Source organism: Taudactylus pleione, unplaced genomic scaffold (genome assembly GCF_031769625.1).
Source record: "Taudactylus pleione unplaced genomic scaffold, aTauple2 ptg000430l, whole genome shotgun sequence".
Taxonomy (NCBI): Eukaryota; Metazoa; Chordata; class Amphibia; order Anura; family Myobatrachidae; genus Taudactylus; species Taudactylus pleione.
In genome coordinates this window covers 1,825,954-1,852,214 of record NW_028284832.1, presented here as the reverse complement: position 1 = coordinate 1,852,214, position 26,261 = coordinate 1,825,954, and the positions used below count along the sequence as shown (strand labels likewise).

The following is a 26,261-nucleotide window of genomic DNA, read 5'->3' as shown; positions in this document are numbered from 1 at the left end:
GGGGGAGACCCCAGCGGGAGCTGAGAGGAGACACTGGTGTCTATAGCGGGTCCGCGATCAGTCAGGCTGCGGGCGGCTGCCGCAACTCCAGGTCCCGACTCCAAGGGCGGAGAGTAGGCCACTGCCCGCAGGAGTGTAGAAGACCCTCCCCGACTCCGCAGTCCTACCTCAGGGATGCCCGCCGGTGCTGGGCACAATATGGGAGCTCACCAGGGTAATTTAGGCTGGATGGATGATATAAAATGTGCTTGTAAAAGCTTCCAGATCAGGAGCTGCAGAATTGCACGTCTCCTCCAAATGGCTGCCAGGCCACGCCCCCTTTTTTTTTTTTTTTTTAAATAGAAGTGTTAATATATTGATGTTTTATTTCCATATTTTATTTCTGTCATTTGTTTTTAAAGTGTACACTCTAGCCATATATACCATCTCTCTTCTTAAAATCCTATGATTGTTCTAGGAAAACCTAGAATGAAAACTATTGTCAGCCTTTAAATGAGCTGGTACAAGTGGAAAACATTAACGCGTACAACAGCTGAGGCCACAGGGTGCCAACTTCTGATGTATGTAGGACAGTGACCTCTGATGTATGTAGGACAATGACCTCTGATGTATATAGGACAGTGTATACAACATAGGATTTTGTATTTTGCATACACTATGGGCCGTATTCAATTAGTTTTGCATTGGCGAGAAAATTCCGCCTGCCTGACTTTTCGCTGCCTTCGCGTGTTTTGGGCGCGAAAACTTTTTGTGCACGCTCCCGATTTACTCCATATGCAATTGCCAAACAGGCGAAAATGGGACCCAGCGAATGTGAAACAAACGAAAAGTGCAGGATGAATTGGGATAATCATTCTGTAGCCCTGAAAAAAATGGGCTGACTTAGGAATTCATTATGGCAGTTTAGTATTAGCCCTAATTGAACTAGTTAGGGTACTTACAGTCAGGTGCATAAATATTGGGACATTGACAGAATTTTCATATTTTGGCCTCTATTCACCACCACAATGGCTTTGAAATGAAACAAACAAGATGTGCTTTAACTGCAGACTTTCAGATTTAATTTGAGGGTAATTACATCCAAATCAGGTGAATGGTGTAGGAATTACAACGGTTTCTATATATGCCTCCCACTTTTTAAGGGGCCAAAAGTAATGGGACAAACTAAACAATCCTAAATCTAACTTTCACTTTTTAATACTTTGTTGCGAATCCTTTGCAGGCAATTACAGCCTGAAGTCTGGAACGCATAGACATCACCAGACGCTGGGTTTCATCCCTGGTGATGCTCTGCCAGGCCTCTACTGCAAATGTCTTCAGTTCCTGCTTTTTCCCTTCAGTTTTGTCTTCATCAAGTGAAATGCATGCTCAATCGGATTCAGGTCAGGGGATTGACAGGTACCAAGGGTTCTGAGTGGTTTCCCAACATCTGCACCCCAAAATATAGATTTTGCCCTTCTTGTCTCCTGCTATTCTGTGGAGAAAATCTTTTGCCTATTTCAGTGCATTGACTTTTCGCATAGGCGAAAACGGACTGGAATTGAATACGGGGATAAATTTTCAGGCAAAATTTTTGCCAGAAAACGTGTGAAAACGGCTTTTCGCTCCGAATTGAATACGGCCCTATGTTGTAATACAAGTTGGTTTTGCCCTTTAAATTATTTGGCGCTTTAAATCTAGAGGCTAAATCGCTGAGATGGCGCCGGTGCCTGCAACCCACATTTTATATCATCTTGTCGTTTATCTTCATTTCTACAGACCAGAAGAGCAATTGCAAATTGTCTCTATGACGAAGCATTTGCAATTTCCAAAATTGTACATTTCTTTGCAATATGAAAACCTTTACAAACATAAAGGAACGTTGTTTTAGCTTATATATGGGTTTCAGGTATTTTTGTTTAAAAAGCAGATGATTGGGGAAAGAGGATGTTGGAAAATTTAGTACAAATAAACTGTTAATGCGATGAAGGGTTAATAACCTTGGTAGGAATTAAATAGCCAGTAATCCTACAGCAGGTTGTCTGTATTTAAGTCTTCCTGTTAGCACTGTCAGACATGATGGATTTTCTGTCTTGTTTAAACAGGGCGAGAAGCAGAGTCACTTGGCATAGCCTTGTCACACTCCCAGCCTGATAAACTCATTACTAGTTACTAAGTGAATCTGCTCTGTGTACAAGCTGCCAGCGCAATGTGCGAGGAGAGCTGAGCTTCCATCGTCTTTATCGCTCTCCTTTCTGATGTTGTCATGATCATTAATCCTCCCTACCGGACCCTTTACTTCACTTGCTTATGTGTCATCCACAATGGGCCCAAGTTCATGGAGGCTGTTAGGATTGAGCTGGCAGTATGTGTGGCACTGGCTTTGTATAGTACAGAGCATGTGTCTGTCCCATGTGACTTTAGTAGAATAGAGCACCCCGAGACTTCTTTTCTCAGCTGCTTTGTTTGCAGAGGACAAAAACCCATTGACTTGGAAAGAACCAGAGTGCTATTCTGAGATTAAACGTAATGCCAGAAATGATTGTGTTTATCTATGAAAAAAACGGTTTACAATATTCCATAGGTCACCCGAGATCCAGATCTACAGTACAAAAATAAGAGAAAAACATCTTCACATGTATTCTGATTTAAAGTCATCTACACTCAACTAGAATGTGGAGGCAGCCATATAATGTGATCACTTGATAAGAACGTAGACTATCATTTGGCTAGTAACTAGAGATATCACAAAGTGCCTCGTGCCTCAGGGAGGCCACTAGTTCCTAGTGAGTATCAGGAATACACAAGGATACAGGGGCGTTTCTATAATGGATGCAGCGTGTGCGGGGAACACAGGCCGCGCACCGCACACCCTGCACCCATAGTATTATTTACCTCTCGGAAGTCCCATGTCGGTGCAGGGGTCCGGCGCTGTAAAAACGACTGGAAAATGCGCACCGCGGCCATTTTCCCATCGTTGGCGCATGCGCAGTACAGGGAAAATGGCCACCACGCCCATTTTTCCGTTGACCAGCGCATACTCTATAGACACCGGGCACACTCTAGTGCCCAAAGTCTATAACTCCAGCGCTGGCCAGTGCGCTGCCGGCCGCCGGACAGAGAGGAGGGGGTCCATGTCGGAGACTGCACACCGGGCCCCCTCCTCTCTAGAAACGCCCCTTCAAGGATATAATGGATCCGATCCAGTCAGTCTGGTTTGACGCTGCTCACTACTGAGACTTGGAATTTAACATAGCAGAGATGTTCACCAGGGACCCCTGCATGGGAGCACCAGACATGAACATCAGGAACAAATGACAATGAGGCACGAGGATATCACTGGCAGAATGAATAGATGACAATGAGATGGAGCAGAAAGCGTGGCCAAAATGGCCTATTTTTTGTAAATACCATTTTTAATGCTGCATGCTGAGGGGTCATCTGTAAGAGCTCCCAACCCAACCCATGAAATCCGGACAAATGCCTAGAATGCGGGACCGAGAGACACTTCTCCAAAATCATGACTATCCTGCCAGATGCGGGACAGTTGGTAGCTATGTACTTGCAAAGCATAGTGACAACATTTAGGCTTTTTTAAGTCTTTGGGCTCTATTTATTAACATTATTTTTACTAAAATAAAGTGAAAAAGGGCGTTTTCACACCCTTTTCACATTATTTTAGTTTCACCCGTAGTTATTACAGGGCAATTGGAGTATAATTAGTAAAATTCTACTCCAACCCCTAGTATCACTTATTTTTAGTAAAGCAGATCACATTTCCCATAATTGTAATGGGAAATGTGATCCGACCAGAGTTACAAAAAATACCGGGGGAAGCCCTGTGATAATAACGCCACCTGGAGGTGGCGTTATCCAGGGTCTCCCCCGGTTACCGGGCTCCCACTCTGCTCTAACGGTGAGAGCAGAGGCGGGAGCCGGTATCAGTAATCAGCTATGTGGTCTAAACAGACCGCAAGCTGATTGCTGTAAAAAAAAATAAAAAAAAAATACTTACCTGAATCCAGGGACCGGTGATCGGGCCTCCGGTGATGTCTCCTCTCCGGTCAGCTGGTCTCCCACAGTGCACTGCTGCCCGGCCATCAGGTGATCGGGCCCCAGTGCAGTATGGGAGATCACCTGATCGGGAAGCCTGGAGAAGATCACCGGAGGCCAGGAGGATGCAGGTAAGTGTAATGAAGGGAGGGGGAAGTAGCGGGGGGGGGGGGTCGCGGGGGGCCACGATCGCGGGGGGCGGGGCTTAGCATCGGTGGGGGGTAGCAGTGACGTGGGTCGGCGCATGCGCGGGCTCTTAGTCGCTGTATTTTTTCTGAAAATACCGCTACTAGAGTGCGGATGGGATCCGCAGGGACAGAGCTTTATCGCAAGCTCTGTCCCTGCAAGGGATTTATAGTAAATCCCTGTGATATTGCCTGAATTCACAATGCGAATTCACTCGGTAATATCACACTACAATCCGCATTCAATATGCGGATTGTAGTAAATAGAGCCCTTACTGTTAAATAAGTAGAAATGTTGATGGGCTGGAGCTATACTCCTGCTTTGAGGAAATGTAAACTTGGATTTTCAATTAGGAGCTTTGTGCATCCCAAGGTGCAAAAGAAACTTTTGGCACAGGGTTTGTGCAATAGGATTTTTTGCAATTGAAAGCAGTGTTAGTAAACATGATATCTTATAACTGACACGCAGTCTGCCGGGTGAAGCATGTGCGTAGGGCACCTGGACTGGCCAGCGAAGGGGTAAGTCTGTGCTTATCACTGCCAGCCTATATTGCCAATGAGATAAACATCACTAAGCTCTAATTCTCGCAAAATTCTTGTCTTTTGTTCATTTTGCTAAAAAAGAGTTTCCATCTACCCTTCTTTGGGTACCCCAAATGTTATCAGGATTGCATAATACCATTGTGGGGTAACTGATGGCCGATAGTAGTGAAACAAGGACCTCATTCAGACCCGCTCGCTAGATGCATTTGCTCGCACGATGCGTATGCAAATTTGGGAAGGCAGACGATCGCACGGCAAGGCATTAGCACGCCCACTATGTCTTGGCATGCGATCGCATTGTGTATGCAGATGCCCATCAGCCTTTCTTAAGACGCTCACTTACGCACGTCATCTTCAGGAAGTGTATGCAACCATCGGTACATTGGGTAACATCGGATGCGATCGCAGCGCTTGTGGTTGACCATACCCTGCCGCAAGCACTGCGATCACTGTAAAATCTAGCCAGGTGACGTGTACTATGACGCTGCCTCTTAATTATGCACGCCTCTGAAACGGCGTTGAGACGCTCAGGCACGCCTGCGTTTGCACCTCCACAGCCCATGTCACCACCCACAAACGGCTTCTCCTGTCACTCACTCTGCTGGGCAGAATATGCGCAGCGGGCAAACTCTTCCCGATCTCTCGCAGTGGTTCGTACACGCATGTGAAACATCGGCAGCTACAAGCGAACGCATCCTAGCGAGCGGGTCTAAATCAGGTTCCAAGTCCGCTATAACAATCCTCTTCTAATGGGACTTGCAACACCCTGTAGGGGGATGACTAGTGCTTTAAGCCATACTTACACCTCTTCCCCGTCCCTTTCCATGCCCTGAATACACCTATGAACTGCCGTGCTCACCAGTGTCAGATATGAGCAGTGATACTTCCCCAACTTGCCACAAGTCCAGACATATGTGCCAACTCGCAGGCCGGCAAAACAGTCCTCTGAAATCGGGACCATCCCGCTGAAAGGGAGCTATGCATAGGGCGAAGTGAAATAAGCAATGGTGAAATCCCCATTTACCAGCAGGAAGACTATTTGCTCTTTCATGAATACCCCAGTAACATATCTGTGTGATAAGGAGACACTAATGGGGAGATGTATCAAGTCTTAGGGGTATATTTACTAAAGTGTGGGATTTTAGAAGTGGAGATGTTGCCCATAGCCACCAATCAGATTCTTCTTAACACTTATCTAGCACCTTGTAGAAGATAGCTAGAATCTGATTGGTTGCTATGGGCAACATCTCCACAAAAACCTGCAGTTTAGCAAATATGCCGCTTAGGGCAGGATGTACTAAAGACGAAAATAAGGTAAAACCACTGAAAATGCTGTTTTCTGGGGTTTTACCGCATTCCCCAAATGTAGTAAGCACTCGGGCTTCACCTGAAGGTGGCGTTACCCAATAGAAGCCTATGGGCTTCTTGTCGGGACACTCCCCCTTGGGAAGGATCCCCTCCCATCACCCCCGCGTCCTTCTGCGCAGAGGGACTTCTGGGTATTAAACCCGGAAGTCCCTCTGTCCAGAGCCATCGCAAAAGACAGCTCTTTTCAGGAGAGCTGTCCTTTGCGATATTCTTGGTACATATCCATACCTCCCAACATAACCCTCTCCAGGAAGGACACAATGCTCTGGTCCTGGACTTCCCTGGTAAGAGGCGGGGCTGCAGCACAGTTCAAAATTCAAATAGGGGAGCCTCACCAACTGTCATTTCACACACTGCCCAACATCACTGGCTGGGACTCACTGGCAGTTGATGCGACTCCCCTATGTGAATTTTGGACTGTCCTGTCTCACCTCTGGAGCCGCCACCACTCATAAATTACCAGGGAAGTCCAGGACCAGAACATTGTGTCCCTCTTGGAGAGGGGTCATGTTGGGAGGTATGCATACCAAGAAGCGATGCTTACTACATTCTGTCCATAGAGAAAGATAAAGTGGAGAAGTTTCCCAAAGCAGACAATATACGTCTACCTAGTACAGTCTATGAAATGACAGAAGCTAATTTGTTGCTCTAGGCAACGTCTCCATTTTAACTCTCTCCAAGCTTTGGTAAATCTCCCCCTCAAAGGTTTGATAAATCTCCCACCGGGACTGATGGAGACTTGAAGGTACACCCGTTTGTGTAGCGTATTTTGCGTGAATTCACACTACACTTGCTCAGAAAATAAGAGCACACAAATCTGAGAATACTGAGTCTTTGCGCATTCTCATCACATTTACAGTAATGACTGGAGATGCGAAATGCGTCTCATGAAACCAGCATGTAAGCGTATTCTGTATACGCCTGTTGGAAGAGGTGTATCTTTTGCACCTAGCACTGGGGAGGCAAAACGTACACCGTGATGATATGATGACGTGCATTAAATACACTGCCAATGTAGAGGTATCTGTATCTAGAAATGTGTAGAGATTTGCATATGTGTAATACGCTTTTTTATACAGAGTAATGCCCACCAATTTTACTTCCAAAACTGCCGCAGCCCCACGGTTCTAACAGACACTGGCATAGATGCAACCTGGATAGTTAGCAGGGTCACCAACAGCCGGGCCCAGGTGACAGGGGTCTTGTCCTAATTGTGGGCTTCGTGGCCACGCCCCCTTAGTGAAAAATAAGGAAAAAAATAATTTTTGCAGTGCCAGCCCGGTGCACAGCCATAGGAGGGTGCGTTCAGTGTGATTGCTCCCCCCATAGGCATAGGAGACTGCTCTGGCTGCTGCTATAGCAGCCATGAGCAGTCTCCCAGTGCAGCCCAGCACACAGCAGCGTGTGCTGGACTGCTGACATGACAGGGAGGGGGAGCGGTGCCGGATCCGGGCCCCTCCAGCAAGCCCGAGCCCGGGTGATTAGTACCCATCCCCCCCCCCTAGGTGCCCCAGATAGTATGTGATGCCGGACGTCGAAATCCCGACGTTGGTAGCCCGTCCCGGGACTAAAGATAGGCGTCGAAGTCCCAGCACCACTCTATACCCTGGCGCAGGAATCTCGACAGCCACCATCCCGAATGAAGGTACACCGGGGCTTCTTAGCTGTTAACCACAGGGGGAGAGAGAGAGGTTTAGGCACCATGGGGGGGTTAGGGTTATGGCTTTGGGGGGGGGGTTAGGGTTAGGCACCACTGGGAGGGTTAGGGTTATGGCTTTGGGAGGAGGGGTTGGGGTTAGGCACCACTGGGGGTTAGGGTTATGGCTTTGGGAGGGGGGGTTAGGGCTAGGCACCACTGGGGGGGTTAGGCACTTAGTGGGGACAGTTAGGTTTAGGCACCAAGGGGGAAGGGTTAGGATGTGGTCAGGAGAGGGTTAGGGTGCAAGAAAGGAGGGTTAGAGGAGAAGGGGAGAGGGTTAGTATACTTCCCCAACCCCTATCAGTATACTGAGCATTGGGATGCCGCTGTTGGCATTTTGATTACTTCATACTCAACCCACTGCAACCTGTATGTTCTCAGCCTGTGGCAGGTACAACTACATAACTTACCCTCCTTTTGTATCATACGCCTTTCCCATCCTGTGTATAAGGTATGCTACAAGTGTCGCCATATATTGTATCATGGGAAATAGGGGCCTGTTACTGTCTAAACTACACAAAACCCATTATCTGTTTCTGTCTCTTTACAGTTATTTATTTCTGTAACTCTGCATTGCTTTAATCTCTCATTGTTCAGCTGACACTCACAATTCAACCATACAGCCATTCCGCTGCGTTCCCCTCGCCCTCCCCCGCTATTCCTGTGCCTTTTATTGTCTCCAATAATGCACATGCTAATTTGTTGCTCCTTATTGGGGACATTTAACAGAACAGAAGAATAAATTGAACATGAATTGTCCTGTAAATCCCTCTCATCTCAGACAAACGCGATGTGACTGAGCCGCGGAGATTGGGAACCAGCATATATTTATAAAAGAAATGCAAGAATATGCTGCAGACTGGCATCAGCTCATTTAAAGTGGACCTGCGCAAGTGGCATTTCTTCCCTGAGCCCGCGCTGCTGAGCCGTTTTGCTTCGGAAAAGGGTGACTCCATTTATTACTTTTATGATTTAAAAAAAAAAAAGCACATGACTTAATTGCAAGTGCCATCCACTGCCAAGATTTACAGTAGCTCTTCATCATTGGTCACTTAATTACCTCCTCACCTGTGCGCTTCCCAAACACTTACCATGATTGTTAGTCACCGACTAACACTGGACTAGTGATGAGCATTGCTGAAGACACAATGAAGGAGAGAGTTATAGGATTGGTTAAAGACCACTGCAAATTAGGTTTGTGTGGGTTTTTTGCCTGTTATAACCACACACACACCATCTATAAGACAGGAGCTGCCTGCCCTGTCACCTAGTACATGCAATGGACCTCATTTAGGACATATTTATTAAGAAAAAATTTTATAGCGAAAATTATGAATCACCCAAATGTATTAACAAACACATGCAGGGACAGCGACTTCGATAGGAGCCAATCCCTTCGATGTGGGACACAATTGCCGACCTTTTGGCTGCCTCCTCCATGAGGAGGCAGCCAGGTCAGCACTGCAGGGGGCGGGGCTCAGCAGAGTCTGGGGGTGGTGATGGGTGAAGCTCACCAAAGGTGGGCAGGTTTGGGGTCATGACTATGCAATTGCATCATTGTAGCCACCCCTCCCGCTTTGCATTGTGGAGCGGGAGACGGAGCCACGATGACGCGATTTAATCACATCATCAGCTGCCTCTGCGAAGTGGGCGGCCATTGGCCAGGTGCCTCCAGCCCCCCGGGAAACTTTCCAGGTGGCTGAAAGTGTCACCTAATTTTCAGGAGCCTCCAGGCCATTCAGGCAAGTATGATGTGGAGGTGCATAATAATTGCTGGTTCCCCCAGAAAACAGGTTTTTTGGGGGGATATCTTGCAAATATTCTTTAAGATATATGCTCCTTAGAAAGCATACTGGATGCACACAGCACTATACGCATGGCCCAAGAAGTGGCGGGTATTTAGATGTCTTTGTGGATAGGCGGAAATACCTCCAGAGTAGAGATGAGCGGGTTCGGTTCTCTGAGAACCGGACCCAGAGCCGTAGCTACACTTTTTGGTGCCCTGTGCCAGAAAGAGCATTGGCGCCCCCCTCATTTTTCAAATGTACTCATGGGGAAGGGCCAGGGAAGAGATAGGGGAGGCCAGGAGATGCTGGGGATGAAATAAGAGGAAGCTAAAAGGAAGAATAATAATAAACAGAAATTTGACAGGCCCAAACAGCGCTCCATGACCTGTGGTGCCCTGTGCGATGGCACCGGCCGCACTACCCTAGCTACGGCCCTGACCGGACCCACCCAAACTTTGAGATCTGAGACGAGAACCGAGCTAGGCTCGGATTTTCCCGCCTGACCCGGATCTGAAAACGAAGCAAAACGCTTCATCCGCCTGCTGTCGGATTCTCGCGGGTTTTGGATTATATAAAGGTCCCCGCGATTGGCGCCATTTTCACTCCGGCTGAGGAGAGAGAAGCTAGCAGACGTAGGGGCCTATTCATTAAACATAAAAATTCAATGGAGATAATTAGCTTTAGAACTCTCATGGAGTTCTAGCTAATTATAGGTGGAATTCATCATTCCACCTCTCCATAAGTATCTATTCCGAAAAGCTGTGATTTTTGCGATGACAGCTTTTCGGGAAATAGATACTTTTCCCTGCCTATACTACCTTATCGCGTCTGGAAACAGTGCTGCGCATGCGCTGTTACATCTGTAAAACCAGCGCATGCGCAGCACTGCCAACAGATGCGGTAAGTTTTGTACCCCCCCAACCCCCCCCCCTCCCCCCTCCGCTCACCTTCCCCCCCCCCCCGACTTACCTGTCCGCGCAGCAGCCTCCGGCTCCGTCCTGCTGGTCTGTCATGTGGTTTCCCTGCAGACCACGTGACAGATTAGAAAAAAATATATATATTTTTTTTTCTTTTTCTAAACTTTCTTGTGCTCTGCTGGGGAGCACACATGACAGACCAGCCTCCGGAGCCTGAGGACGGAGCAGAGCGCCGGAGGGACTTGTCGGGGGACCTGCACACGCTGATACAGGTTAGTGGATTCTGCTATTCGCCACCTCACAGTGGCGAATAGTAACTGCATCAAATTCCGAAAATTTATAATTTTCGGAATTTGATGAATACCATAATTTCCACATCCCCATACTAATGTATGGGGAGTGTGGAAATTAACGCAGGGGGACTTAGCAAGGAGATATCTGTGATATCTCCTGTGTTAAGTCTGTTCATGAATACCAAAATAACGTTATTTAAGGAAAATGTCCTTAAAAACGTTATTTTAGTGTTGATGAATAGACCCCGTAGTCAGTCACTTAGTGTGTGTGTCCAGTTGGGGTCTTGGCCTGAAGACTGCTGCTGTGTTGTCCATAAAGGGGCTTAGGCTGCAGTATATAAAGGGGGGCTTCCCACAGTGGGTGCTGCAGCTGCTGTGTCACTTGTCCTATCAATTAACTGTAGGTGCTGCTGTGTTGTTGTCCTGTCCATCAGGCTAGGGCTGCAGTCCATAAAGGGGTGCTGTGTTGTCCAAGGGGGGGTGCTCTGTTAATTAGGGGTGCTCTTCCCCAGTGTAAAAAACAATAAAAGTCCTTTTTCTGTGTGTGTGTGTGTGCATTAGCCACTTAGCTGCGCTATTATTGTTCAGTGACACTGCCGCAGTTTAACGTCCATGTATTTGTGACTCTGCAGGTGGTCTGTCTGCACTCGATAGGGGTGCTTTATTGTCCATAAAAAAGGGGTGCTGTCTGTGTTGTTCATCAAGGAGCTGCTGCCTCATTCAGGAGTGCTCTTCCCCAGTGTCCAAAAAAATAAAAGTTGTTTTTTTTGTGTGTGTGTGTGTGTTAACAACTTAGCTGCTTGGTGACACTGCCGGCCAGACTGAAGTTTATTGTCTACGTATTGTGATACTATAAGTCATATCACAGTGTGTTATTCTTATTCATAAAAAATCTTGTGACATTGTAAGGGGTAGCGCAGTCTAATATCCAACTTTTCACTTCTTTCCTCAATCGTGAATAAATGATTAGTCTACATGCCGACTACAAGACACAACAAAGTGCTGAATAACATGCGTTATATATAATGACATCACTGTAAGTGGCAGCGCAGTGTGTTATTCTTTTCTAATTCATAAAAATCTTGTGACACTTAAGTCGTAGCGCAGTGTGTTACTCTTGTCTTATTCATAAAAATCTTGTGACACTTATGGTGCATACACACGGTACGACTTTTAAGAGCGATTTGAACGATATCGTTCATATCGTTATCATTCATATCATTCACTTTTTCGCAGTCACCAACCTGACAACGATCAACAATGCGCATTTCCGCATGAACGATAACGATATCTATGGTCTTTCATTCATGCAGGCCAATTTGGACGATTTTGTAAAGATTTGCCTGTAAAAAGCTAGGGGGGTCATTCAGACCCACTCGCGAGTGCAGGACGCTCGCAAGCGGGTCGATGTTCCTCCAATGCGCATGTGCACGACGGAGGGAGCTCCGTCGTGCGCATGCGCGAGACCCGAATAACAACGGCCAAGCCGTCGTTATGGGTCTCGCACTAAAGGGGGCGTGCTGTCGATGGTGACTGACAGCACTCTCCCTTTAGTGGGCGTGCCGGGGGAGTGGTTGCCAGACGGAGGCGTTCCGATGGGAACGCCTACCGTCTGAGTCCGGCCCCATTGACATCACTAGTGATGTCAGTGGGAGTGATTTTGGCTCTGATAGAGCCAAAATCACTCCAGGGCTTGCGGCAACGAGACCCTACCGCAGGGTCTCCGTCGCAAGCCTGATGGTCGCGATGGTCTTGACCATCGCGACCATCTTTTTGGCCGCTCGCATATGCTGTGGGTGGTCACCCACAGCTATGCGAGCGGCCAGGAGGCCGCTCCATTTTCAGAGAGGAGGGCACTGATTCAGAGAGAGCGCTCTGGTCAGAGCGTTTGGCTCTGAATCAGGCCCTAGGTTCACTGATATATCTATCATAGATATCTATCACATACAGTATCAGTGTGTACAACCAAAATCATTTGACCTGCACTACAGAAAGTTGGAGGGAAATCTATCAACTATATCTATGGTTGTTCAAGTTGTTCTATGTGTATGCAGCATAAGGGCCGTATTCAGCTGCCGGTGAAAAGCCGAGATCGGCGAAAAGTTTTCGTCAGTGATGTCATTTCGCCAGGCAAGAAATTTTCCCCGAATTTAATTGCAAAGAGTTTCCGCCGGTGCGAAAAGTCTGTGCCTTGAAACCAGCCAAGACAAGATTCGCCTCTCAAAGGAGGCGGAAAAAAGTGTAGAATTGGGGGTTTGGTGTGCGAAGTTGTGGGAACACCCCTGCAGCCTTGGGATAGTACCCCAAAGGTAAACTGCGTCAAAAAAAAGTAAAAAAAAATACTTTAGATCACCCAAAAAAAAGTACTTTTGTTTTGGGGGGTGAAAAGAAAACAAATTTTGGGGACAAACTTAAAAACTAGCGAAATCTACTCCAGGGGGTTCCCCAAGTATGCCCAAGCTGTTTTTTTGATTGCAGGTGCATGCTGAAGGTGTGTTTTTTTACGTTTTGTAAAAACGCACTTTAGCGATTTTTAACCATGCTTACACCCATTTCATGTACCCAAAATTTGCTGGGACTACATATTTTTCCCCAAAAAACTACTAAATGCTGTTATTCACCACTTGTGCAAATACGCTAAATAACACCAATTGAGAGCATTAAAGCACCCCAAATACCTTCAGCAGGGCTATTCGGGGGTATCCATAGTGCTCCCCCATGTCCGTGCATCTTTTGGGGCGGTATCAGGCTGATTTCCCCAAATCTGACAGGACTTTTTTCCAATTTCAGTTTCGCTGGGACGCGTTCTCGCATCCTTTGCAATTGAATAGGATGAATCGCGGTGATGAGCGCAATACTTTTCCGGAGGCAAAACTGGCGATGATGGTGAAAACTCTGGCATGCGAAAAGTCTGGAACTTTTTGCCAGCAATTGATTACGGGCCTTAGTGGTAGTGCAGTGTGCTATTTTTTTCTTATTCATAAAAAATCTTGTGACACTGTAGGTCATTGATGTGTAATATTTAAAATTGGTACAAATTGACGTGTGTGCTGTACCCCACTTCATTTGTGTTTGTTTATATGGAGAACGATCAGTTGAGAGGAGAGCAGGAAGGATGTTATTGATGAGGATGTTGTTTGTGTAAATTAGGCACCAGTGGAAGAAACAGTTATTGCCCATGATAAGGAAAAGCACATTGTCATGTCTGGGCACAAGACAAAAAAAATACACTTCTTATGTGGGGAATTATTTCTACCCAAATCTGGACAACAATTGTCAAGTCATCTGTACCCTTTGTAAAGCCAGAGTAAGTAGAGGTAGGAACCTTAACCATCTAGGAATCTCCTCCCTGTTACGACATTTGCAGCGCATCCATTCAAAAAGTTTTTGCGTTTTGTGTTGACTCATCTGTATTACCAGTGGGTCTTTTGGGAAAGTTTAGTTATTTCTCGGCAGATGCACTTGCTGGAGAAACTGAAGGAGAAGCCATCACTGCATCATGTGCCACTTGAGCTGACAATTTACTTACCAACAGCTCTTTGCACCTCTTCAGATCTGGGTCCGTTGGGAAGAAGAACACAACATATGACTTAAACCTTATATCTTAAATCTTGCATTTGCTCTGTTTAGCTTGTCCACATATCTGTGGTTAAGTGGACAGTGGGTACAACGGCATTTTGGAGGCCACTAATTAAGTTTTTTTTAATGTCCCTGTACAGTTGGGAATTGGTTTTCTAGTGAAGTGGAATCTTGATGGGATTTGGTAGTGGGCACACAGGACCCCAATTAACTGTCTAAAACCCACTGAATTATTGGTGAATATTGGACGCACATCTAATACCAGCATAGATGTTATGGCGTCAGTGATCCGCTATGCAACTGGGTGACTGCTGTCATACTTGCTCTCCTTTGCAAAGGATTTTTTTAACAGTCAGTTGTTTTTCAAAGTACTACTAGTAGTCTTCCTGGTCCCCTTCTGGGATGAAAATCCACTCCCAGCAGCAGGCATAGCTCTCAGGGATTCTTCTGGGGCAAGGACTGATGTGAATGAGTAAAATATTTTTTGTAAATGCCTCCCCTACCCTCCTCCTTCATAAATTTGATTTGGAAAATTATCACATCTTCTTTTCCCTGCCTTTAACTACATACATACTCCAACTCGTTCAGGCCTCTTGAATAATAAAAACATTTGTTTCCTGATGTGCCATGTTGGAAGTTGAACTGCCACTGCTGCTGCAATCTTTGACATGCAGTTGCTGAATGCCAAACATGTCCAGAATGTTTATGGCCACAGACAGCATCTCCTGCATGCCCCTTTAATTTAAAAAAAATATTCTGAACCACAAAGGTTGATTTTGTGGGCAAAACATGGGACATATTGTTCACCCATGCTCTCCCCTCCTCCCTCATAAATTTGCTTCGGAATAAAAAAATGTAATGAAATTTGCTACCAATCTACCCTTCCTGTCCCTGCCTTCAACTACATACATACTCCAACTCCCTCAGGCCTCTTGATTAATGAAAACATATGTTTCCTTATGTGCCATGTTGGTAGTTGAACTGCCACGTGTTTGTGCCGCCCACTGCTGCCGCTTAGCTTAGTCAGCCAGCTATCTTGGTGCAAATTTTGGGCCTAACCCGGATGAAATCAATATTGTGAGGTGGTCAAAATTGACTGGAAACGAGTGGAAATTAATGTTATTGAGGTTAATAATACTGTAGGAACAAAAAAAAAAATTATGTGATTTCAGCTGTTTTTATCATTTAAAAAAATAAATAAATAAAATACAGATACAAAACCAAAACACGTAAGGGGTGGTTTTGGCAAAACCAAATCCATAGCCAAAACACAAGGAGATACAGATCCAAAACCAAAACACAGGGGTCGGCGCACATCCCTACTCCAGAGCCGAAGTGTAGTGCACTGGAGATGCCCACCCTCCTACCATTTTGTTACCATCCCTTTCATTAAATAAAACTTTTTTTTTTCCTGAAATACTGATTGGTTTATTCCCTTTTACTGCAAGGCTTTACTTTATCATGAGTTTGAGGGGGGATCACATACTTCTGTGGATTTGACGCTTCTTATTACATCGGTAAGGGTGCACATAGAAATAAGCTTTTCTAGCGAAGTGCAGCTTTGATGGACAGCAATGGTCCCAATTGTGGATGGAAGAATGAGCTGAGCTGGTGCAAAATTCAAGTCCTTTTGCAAAGTGGAATTGGGTATGTACTGCATTGCTTAGCAAGGAGCACCCCATAAATGCGCCTCCTACGCCTCTGTCTCCTCTCACTAGACCTTGTGGTACATGTGCAGCGTCTGTCACTTAATATGCCTGAATCACCCTCAACCTGCTCAGTCCTTCCTCAGGGAACTTGTGCTCCTCTGTCTATGCTGGTGCAAAGCGAGGTGCAATAGGGGGAGGGAGAAATAGATGGGAATAGTTGAGGTATTTTTTTGCGTGTATGTGTATTAGGGATTTTTTGTAAAGTTATTTTCTCTACACCCTTGTGAGTGTGGAAGCAGTGCAATGGGGGTGGCACAGATGTGGTGGCCTCAGGCACTGCGTAGGCCCGGAGCTGTCACTCTCATCGCCGGCAGCCATTTTATGTATGTATTATTGAATATTGCATACTTGCCTTTTCTCAGAGAATGTCCTAGAGATTCCTGAATTTCAGGGATTCTCCCTGACTTCCAGGAGAGCAAGAAAACCTTGCAGGCCACGTCAGTGTGGGCTAGGCCTTTATGATGCCAATCACATCGCAATGAATGTGCCACTTGGACCCCTCCCCTCAGGACAAGTATGATTGGGAGGCTTCATATTCATTAATATTGTTAGTCTGGCATGACCAACTCCCTTGTGTAGGTGATGGGTACTGTCCTATGCATGGCAACATTGTCCCGGAGAAAGTAGTATTTACTTAGCCACGCCTTCAGGTAGCTTAAAAAGTGCTTTAGAAGGGTCATGAACACGCAAAATGTACAGTATAACAAATGTGATTTACATCAAAACCTGCAGCCCCCTCTTCTGTATCTTTACCCCTCTTTCTCAATATCTATTCCCTGTCTCTCTCTCCCCCACTATCTCAACGTTTTGTGCGGACCCATTGGACATGTAGAGATATATGTGTTAACACATACATCTCTACCCAATAAATGACGGAGATTGAGTGGTTTCCACCATTTGCTGGGCCGCAAGCCAATCAGAGGCTGCACTTGAGTAAGCGTCTGCTGATTGGCTGAGAGCCGCATGGCTGTCAATCAACAGCCACGAGGGTCACGGCCTCTCTCTCTAGCTTGGAATATTAATGCTTTGGCCGGGGTGACCTGGTGAAAGGGTCCCCTGGCTGTTACATTACACCTCGGCTAGGTTTCAGTCTGTGCTGGTTTTAAAAATAGGGGGTACCCCCACGCCACTTTTTTCCCCTGTTTTTAAAATTAGGACTGGCTATTTTACTATCTTATTAATTTAACATTTATTTAAAAGGAGTATTTTGGAACTCATAATTAAATCGGATAGTTTATTAATTTAAATAGAAATTTTAAATTGCACTTGGTCAATATTGCAAAAAGGGTGGATGAATCGGCTGTCCTGATGGAGGTCTCTAGCACCAGGCTAATCTACAGCGCTATCAACTTGTCGGCTTTTTAGGAAAGGGCAAAATGACAGCCTAAGTGTTTCATTTTGTCAATTACGGGGACTTGTCAGCTTCAATTATTTCTCCATCCTGTAACGCGCCAGCAGAGAATGAGACTTTTTTCCCTAATTACCTTTAGTGCAGGACATGAAATAATTAACAACACATCCTATGGCGGAGAATTGGATATTACTGTTCGTTTGTTAACCCTTCATTTAATGCTTCACCCATCCATGTAATGTGTATAAGATATAAGAACTTTGTTTCATATGAAGATGCATTTGACAACACAAAGTTATTGGATCAGTGTGATAGGGGCCTAGCATCCCTGCTTTATAAATATATAGATAGACTAGATGGAGATATAACATTTTAACCCATTTGCATGAATATTATTGGGAACCCAGTTTCTCCCTAAAGGAGGGCACCTGAGCCAGATATCTACTAAGGTTAAGCTATCTGAGTGCCGGGCTTGTGGACGTCATCACCATCCTGAGAGAACAATAACCGGTTTTGGGTTGGTACAAGACGTAAAACTTGTTAATTTGGCTTCCTCGTACCAAGGGACAGTGGTGGGTTAAACTGCCGGTTGGGATTGTCTCTGGCGCTGGCAACGTTATCACCAGTACTAACCCTACCGCGGCATAGAGCAAATTTAATAAAAGCCTCATTGGTAGTAGTGTTTGCCCTTTGACAGTCTGCCTAAAAGTCTTTAGGTTGGTCCTATACATAGGAGAATGAGATGCATATTGATCTCCCAGTTACATGTCAGTTGACGAGTGTACGCTAAGCAAGGTAATAAAAGGCTTCACACACATATATAATAAAAAACATTTCACCTCGCTCATTAAAGTCATAAATGAGGCTAAACTGAGGATAGCTGGCTGACAGAAAATTACATGGAATACCCAATAAGACCGATTTATCAAACCTAAAGAGCTATCATTTTATAGATTTTAAAAGATAAATAATAGGTAGAACTTTTTGGCCTAACGGTGCCGTGAAGGAACATGCTGATACTCTAGGGTGCGTGAGTTTGGTAACCAGTGTCCTAGGGCAAATTTTGAGGGGGGGGGGGGGGCAGCAATGAGAGTTAATTACCTGTTGCGCCATTCTTGCATTCCAGAACTGAAAGTTCAGAAAAGCAAAGGCCTCAGAAGTAGATGGACCAGATCTGCAGGACCTCATCACCTGCAGAACCCATAGGCAATGTAGCCCCTTCTATGACGATTCTTCCACCACTGTCTGCTCTACATTAATAAAGCAGAGTTCTCAAGTGAAGAATTCCCATCCCATCATGGAAAACAAACCAAAGCAATTACAGCCAATAAACATTATTTGAGATGTGAGCTTCTGACTTCTAAAAGTAGCCAGTTCTAGTCTTTGCACAGTTTTCCATGAGAGTGGATAGCTGCATCCACCGAGCACACATTGACTTGGCGGCCACCATCTTGAAGTAGAGTTGCCAACATTTGAAATTAATTTGCAAGGCAACTATGAGTTGTATGATTTGTTCATCAGCAAAGTGGTGTCTCAGTGGAAATCTGTGTACGACGATCCTATAATCCCATTCTTTTTGAACTTGGTTATACATTTTGTAGCATTTTTAAATACTTCTCATTAATACTGATGATAATGTATAAAGCCCAGGGAATAAGATTAGACAGTACTACAGACTCAACAGAGAATAAGAATTACACTTTGTAGATGATCAGTATACAATAAATAGAAGATTTAGAATGCTAATTCTTTAAAAAGTTGGTCTAAATTGTTCTGTAAAATCCTTTAATAAAAAATTCTTGGTGTTAAAAAGTTTGGACTGTCCTTAGAAATTTAGGTAAGTTTGAAGATTTGCAATATATTTGAAAGCACATAGGTCCACAATACACTCAATACTTAATTCGCATTCAGATTCTATAACTTTAAAAAGTTCAGACACAATTTGTCCCCTGCCAATGATGATAGCAATCTGAATGCCCAGAGCATTAAGATAAAAACCAAGTTATTCTCTACTGAAATATCCTGTTAATGCCAACTTGTGTTGCAATGTGTCTCCTATGATGTTGACAGGCAGCTTAATATGTGTACAGCTCTGCAGGAGCCCCTACGTCTGGACATAAGCAAAATATTTTGCCACATTTCACATTCGGCTACAAAATTTTGCACATTTCACCAGCAGAATTTGTATTTCCAATCCTGCCAAACATGAACTCACCATTGTCATCCCGACTCCAATTCTAGACTATTATTTCCACAAAATGCGATATTCCAAATACAGTGAAATGGTGTCATGCGAGATGGTGAGCCTATTTATCAAATAATATTTGCGGAATATTCCCCTAAAACACCAGTTTTCGGTGGATACCCGCACATTTTAAGGATCCTTTGAATGCATGAAGGATTCTATGGGGGTTGCAAAGCTGTCAGATTTGCCAAGCAAATAGCGGTTTCTGATTGATCTTTTGCACCCTGCATGGGGCAGATGTAAGCGATGATACTAATGATGTTGGTCGCGGCATAAGATAGTATATCATAGTCAATCTGGCTATCCGCTCTTGTGACCACTTTGCGTCCGACTCAGAATTAGGCTGTGTTTATGCCTCAGATCAAATACTTGCCCTCTTATGTGACTCTGTTCCCAACACTCATTAAGGATTTTTTTCGTTTTAGGAAAGTCATCAAGAGAATTCCATGTGACAGTGTGAAGGCAGATGCCACGCTTCCATCAGCTAGAGAGGCCAAGCTCCTGGGCAGCCTCAGGCATCCATTAATTGTCCTGTTTCTTGGAAGCTTCCTGGAGAATGATGACTTCTGCATTGTTACAGAATACTGTGAGGTACAAATCGTGTACAGATAATGGGGTTATCCTGTCACAGATAAATATCATTATTCACTGACTGTTGTGCTAAAGGCTTGGACGTCTTTGACATGTAGGTAACTGAGGGATTGGCAAGGACGCTGTTGATGAGGGGCTAATACAGGTCATACCCACAAATGGGTTTAGTCTTGGGCAGTGCCACATAAGATGCCCATAGACTACAGAGGGTGAATGGGAATGGCACTAATAGGCAGCACACGGCCTACAGTGCCAAGACGTCTGCAATTGTGAACAGAACTTGGTCTTCAGATGTGACTGGAAGCTATGTATGAAGATGTCATCTTACAATGCTCCCCCAATAATTCACAATCGGAAAGCTTCTATTTTTATTATGCAGGCCACACTAATAATTGCAGGTGACACGTTAGTGCCATGCAATGGGTACATAGTAGGAATGGGAGATGAAGGGAGCTGGAACAGACACACAGGTGGGGGGTTACCTACAGTGGTGGAAAAGAAAATGAAAATGTGGGAACAAACATGGAGAGTGGACATAGATTTATGTGGAACAAAATGTGAGAGCAAACTGGTGCAGATAGAAGGTCAAGGTGGGGAATAGACATGAAGACGCACATGCCTCACGAAACGCGGAGATGCAGGCCACGACGATGTGGGCAATCCTGGGAGGCTGAGGGGACAATGGAGGCAATGAAAGGAATGTACTGTATAACTAAAATCTACCTTTCATCTTGTTTGTATATAATATACAGGGGAGAGGTAAAATGGAAAAGTTGCCCATAGTAACCAATCAGCACTAACTGTCATTTCATAGACTGTGCTAGATAAATGACAGCTAGGAGCTGATTGGTTGCTTTGGGAAACTGCTCCATTTTATCTCTCTCCAAGGCTTGATACAGTACATCTCTCCTATAAATGTTTATGTACTATGCTATATTAGGTTTATGTATATATGTATAAGGTTTATGTGTAGTATGCTTGCTTTTTATTTAATTTTTTTTCATTGTAATATAAGAAGATGGTTCTCACTCGGCATTTGGGTCTTTTATTTTAGGTCTTTTATTAGAGTTTTAAAACTAAAACACGAAGTACCACAATCCCATTCTTAATGCTCTTTAGGGACTGATTCCTCACATTAGGGCAGCATTAGCTCTGACTTTAGCCTTGGATAATGGTAATAAGACTTATTGGTTCTGCACAATTTCCCTCTTCTCTCTATACAAAGTTCCTTTCCCCTTGCAGGTTGGTATTGATTTCCTTGAAAATGTTTTCCAGACAAAATCCTTCCAAGCGAAATAAGTGTTAGACAAAACATACATTCACACCTCGCAGCAGACTATGAGCTCAGTTAGAATGTAAGCATTAAATAATATTACAGTTGTATTATTTTATTTTTTCTATATTTAATGTATTCTGAAATGTAGTTTCATTTAAGGCTGCATATACATAGGGGCTTACTTGTACCCAGAGCTGGATTAAGGGTTTGGGGGGCCCAAGGCACTTAAAACAGGGGAGAGTGGGGGGCTATGGTCTGAAATTAAGCGCAGAGTCATAAATCACTGTATTGAGAGAGAATTACTAGTACCTGGTAAATATTAATGAGCCTTTCGCCCCAATTTCATCGAAAAAGAAAGATTTATGTCACACGTATTCAAATACAGAGGGTCACATATGCAGACTCATGCATGCATCAAGTCACATAAGCACACATGTAGCCAGGGCCGTAACTAGGGGTGTGCAAGCAGTGCTGCAATTCCCAGTATTGGCATCTCCATCCCCTCTGCGTGACATCATCATGACATCATGCGCTCAGGAAGCGGGGCCAGCACAGGGTGCACTACAGCACTGTTACAGCACGGTACACAGCGGGTGCACTTACGCAGTCACACATGCAGCGGATGGCACATGCAGCAGATCATAGATGCAGAGTCACATATGTAGCAGGTCAGGCATGCATCAGGTCACATGCAGAGTCATACATGCAGAGGATCATACATAAATACAGAGTTTGACACACCAACACCCTACACACACACACACGTTTCTGTTCTGGAGGGGAATTACTAGTGTTCATAAATGTATTTCAGCTAGATACTTTTTTATCAAAACACAGAAAGGGATAAACGTACACTAATATCCTTTACAAGACTTTGCATCTTACTTTAAAATATTGCTATGTGTCTCCCAGTCTACAGTGTTTTTGCCTCTGGTAATGTGGGGGTGTTTGTCGTGCCAGTTATGTGGAGAATTATTGCTTCTGAATATAGTCTTAGTCAGAGGTTGTACTTAAAAATAACGATAGCAAACTTCTTGTTGTTTTTCTCAGGGTGGAGACCTTCACTGCTACATCCAGCAACAGAGAGACAGAGGCCTGGCATTCTCTGAAGGACATGTCATGGAATGGTTCATCCAACTGCTTCTTGGGGTCAACTATCTTCATGAGAGGTGTGACATTCTTCTGAAATAAAATCAGTATTACTTATTTCCCTCTTATAAAAGGTATAGATGTACGCGGACCCCCGTGTTTTAGTTTTGGCAAAACCATTCTCAAGTGTTTTGGTTTTGGATTTCTTTAAAACGTATAAAAACAGCTGAAATGTAATTTGGACCTGTTTTTACATGCAATCCAAAACCCAAGGTTTGCTCTTTAGATATGAGTTCCAAATTTACGGGAAGACCAGAGCCAGGACTCGGTTCTACTCGGAACCCCAAAGTTCGGGTGTGTTCGGTTTTCAGCAAAACCGAACCACTCGTCTCTAATAAAAAGGTGTTTTGGTGGTTCTGACACACATCCTCGATCATCAGCAACGTGCATGTGTTCTGGATTTCCTCCAAGGAGAACAGGTGGATTACTTACCTAGTCAACTGATTTAGTGATGCAAAAAGTCCAACTATTAGGTATCATTTTAATCTCTGCTTGCAAAGCAAAATATTTTTTGGGTGTGTGGACATAACATGAAAGCCTATCGGAGCATGGTAACTGCTGCACACCTACAGGTGAGTGCATTTGTTTTAAAAGGGCAGAGAAATGTGTTGCAGGTCCGCAATTTTGCGCTTTCCTATACTTAACTATGGCCAATATCCAATTAGCCGCTGTAAATTGCCGCCGCTAATTACCTCGGCCGGGGCTATCCAATTAGCCCTGATGCCGACACTTATCAGGGATTTTGTTTTGCCTGCCACAGGCAGCGAAACCAAATCCATGATAAGAGGCTGTTTTTCTCCTGATCACGGCAGTGAAAATACATAGGTCTGCAAATTTTCCTGGATCCTATGTGTTTTCGTGAGAAAAACAGAAAGTTTTTGGTCGTAAAAAACAGGGTTTAAATTGATAGCACAAAAAAAACAATCGGTGGAAAAGACCCAAAAATCATCGAAAAAAAAATAATAATTTTCGTCCAAAAATTTTTAGCAGCTGATTTGGTTTTGCTGTAAGCCGAAAACACTTGAACTTTGGGTTCTGAGTCAAACCGAGTCCCAGTTTGGATCACTGTGGGGTTCCATGTAGAACCGAGTCCCGACTTGGGTCTTCTTGCCAAGTTCGGAACTCGGATCTTAAAACCGGATCTCGTCAGATTTTATATAGCATTTTAGTCCCTCCCTCATTATTTTAGGTGCTTTGAGGTGGTCAAAATTTACTAGAAATGACTGGAAATTAATATTTTTGAGGTTAATAATACTATAGGAACAAGAACAGGTCCAAGTTACACGATTGTAGCTGTTTTTGTTATCAATTTTTTAAAGAGATCCAGATCCAAAACCGAAACTAAACCATAACACTTAAGGGAAGTTTTGCCAAAACACCATAATGATTTAGAGCCAAAACCAAAACATGGGGATCTGAGCACATCTTTAGTAGATAGTGATATGTGAGAGATCTTTTCTGTGTAGGGGGAAGTAATAATTTTATATTTTATATTGCAGCATTAAGTGGGAGCATACCTTCCAGTTGTCCCTGCAGTAGAGACAAAGGCCCTCATTCAGAGGCACTCACAAGAGTTTAAGTGCGGCCTCCTGGTCGTTAGCTAAACTGTGGGTAACCACCCACAGCTTTAGCGACCGACCAGGTTGATGGTCGCGATGGTCAAGACCATCGCGTCCATTGGGGCTTGTGACGAGACTCTAAGGTTGGGTCTCAGCAGCCGCAAGCCCCAGGGAGCTTCCTGCTCTGATCGAGCAGGAAACTCCCTACTGACATCACTGCTGATGTCAGTGCGGCCGCCCACAAAACGGCAGGCCTCCATTTGTGAAACCACCCCTCCGCCCCGCCTACAAAATGGGCCGAGTTGTCGATCAATATCGACAGCCGGCCCTTTTGTTGTGAGTTCCGGAGCAAGAGAGTTTCTCTCTCGCTCCGGGGCTTGCGCTAGCGCAGTGCAGCCGCTGCACGTGCGCAGGGCCTAAACATTGACCCGGTTGCGAGTGCTCAGCGCTTGCGACCAGGTCTGAATTAGGACCAAAGACCTGACAGCTAGCAACATTGCAAAATCCAGATGTTCCCACCAGAATCTGTATAGTTGCCAAACAATGTTGCCCTCTCTCCATTTAGCTCTGATATCAAAGCATTAACCTCCCCACAGGAATCTACGCATAACCTCAAACACCCATACAAGTCCCCAAATAACGTTAACATTTATCACCTGACATTACCCAACCAACAGAGGCAAAACAGTGCACTGTTGGGACTCATAGCAGAAGTGTAGGGGCCAAGTGATGATGTTGCAGCCCCCCACTAATCTCTGAAAAGAACAAACAGCGGACATCTTATGGACATGTATTTCTCACTCATGTGTGATGGGGGAAGGGGGGTCGAGGACAGAGCATGACAGAGAGGGCGGGGGGTGGAGTCCAGCAAAGAAATGGTGGGGGGCAGCCAGAGTGGTAGGCAGTCTGAGCAGGGGTGGTGACTGAGGCGAATCAGCATTTGCCGGGTCCCTAATACTAGTATAGTAAACTATGAAGCGCTGGAAGGAATATCGAATCAATAGATAAAAAATTTAAACTCAGATGTAAATAAAAAAATTATCTTTCGTAACTGGACATTGAACTTATTTTTTCACTTTTAGATTAGTTATGCATCGGGATCTGAAGACAAAAAACATTTTCCTGAAGAATGGGACACTTAAACTTGGTAACATCTCTTTTTTGTTTTTCCCTTTACATCTGGTTCTCAGCCTGAACGCCCTTTTCACAAAGATTTTTTTTGAAGCTACTTTCAAGGTCTGTGCAGTTATTAGGGGGCTATGTAATAGCTGCAGAAATTCCTGGTAGTCTTCCTGTATTTTTTAAAGCGGAAAATCATTTTAAAGGCAAAACCAAGCTGGTTTTGCCTATAAAATGATTGCCGCTTTAAAAATAGGGGAAGACTCGCAGGAGTTCCCTCAGCGGCTGCATCTCGCAACCTCCTACACAAGCCCCATAATTTAAATGATCTAAACATCATCTTCTAAAAATAGGGAGGCCTCCTGTAAATTTCAGCCACGAATAGGGGTCTATTTGCTAGACAGTGGAGACAGGGACGGGTTTCTATCACTGCTTATGGCATCAATAAAAACATCTTATCGCGACTTTTTATAAAAATTACATTTACCTGGGGAAACTGTGCAATGATTGGTGATACTGGGTGACAGTGGTAAGAATACACATACAGCTTTTCCAGTCAGTCCTAGAAGCATCTATCCTGATGACGTGGGTTTCCAGTTCCACTACAATAATATAATAATTAAAAGAAAATATCTTAAACTCTTTACCGCCGCTCTGAAAAGAATAAAGGGATTGCTACTGTGTCTGTATCAAAATGCTGTGGCCGATGAGTGTCCTATTGAGATGTCTACTGTCTGCCTATGGCAGGTGTAGAATGTCTGACTTATTAGCAGAGTATCAGTAGGTCCATACACCTACTGATACTCTGCTAATAAGTCAGATGTGCACTGGACCATTTTTGCCGGATTTGGATTTGGTT

The 26,261-nt window shown here is 44.5% G+C and overlaps 1 protein-coding gene across 1 annotated transcript in view; it reads left to right on the top strand.

The window, feature by feature from the left end:
• Positions 1-26,261, top strand: part of LOC148506064 (serine/threonine-protein kinase Nek11-like) — a 341,598-nt gene that overhangs the window by 87,484 nt on the left and 227,853 nt on the right. Inside the window, exons 2-4 of the mRNA XM_088447334.1 lie at positions 20,134-20,299; positions 22,626-22,744; positions 25,366-25,430. Coding sequence (XP_088303460.1) covers positions 20,134-20,299; positions 22,626-22,744; positions 25,366-25,430 — 350 coding nt within the window. The remainder of the gene's footprint in view (positions 1-20,133; positions 20,300-22,625; positions 22,745-25,365; positions 25,431-26,261) is intronic.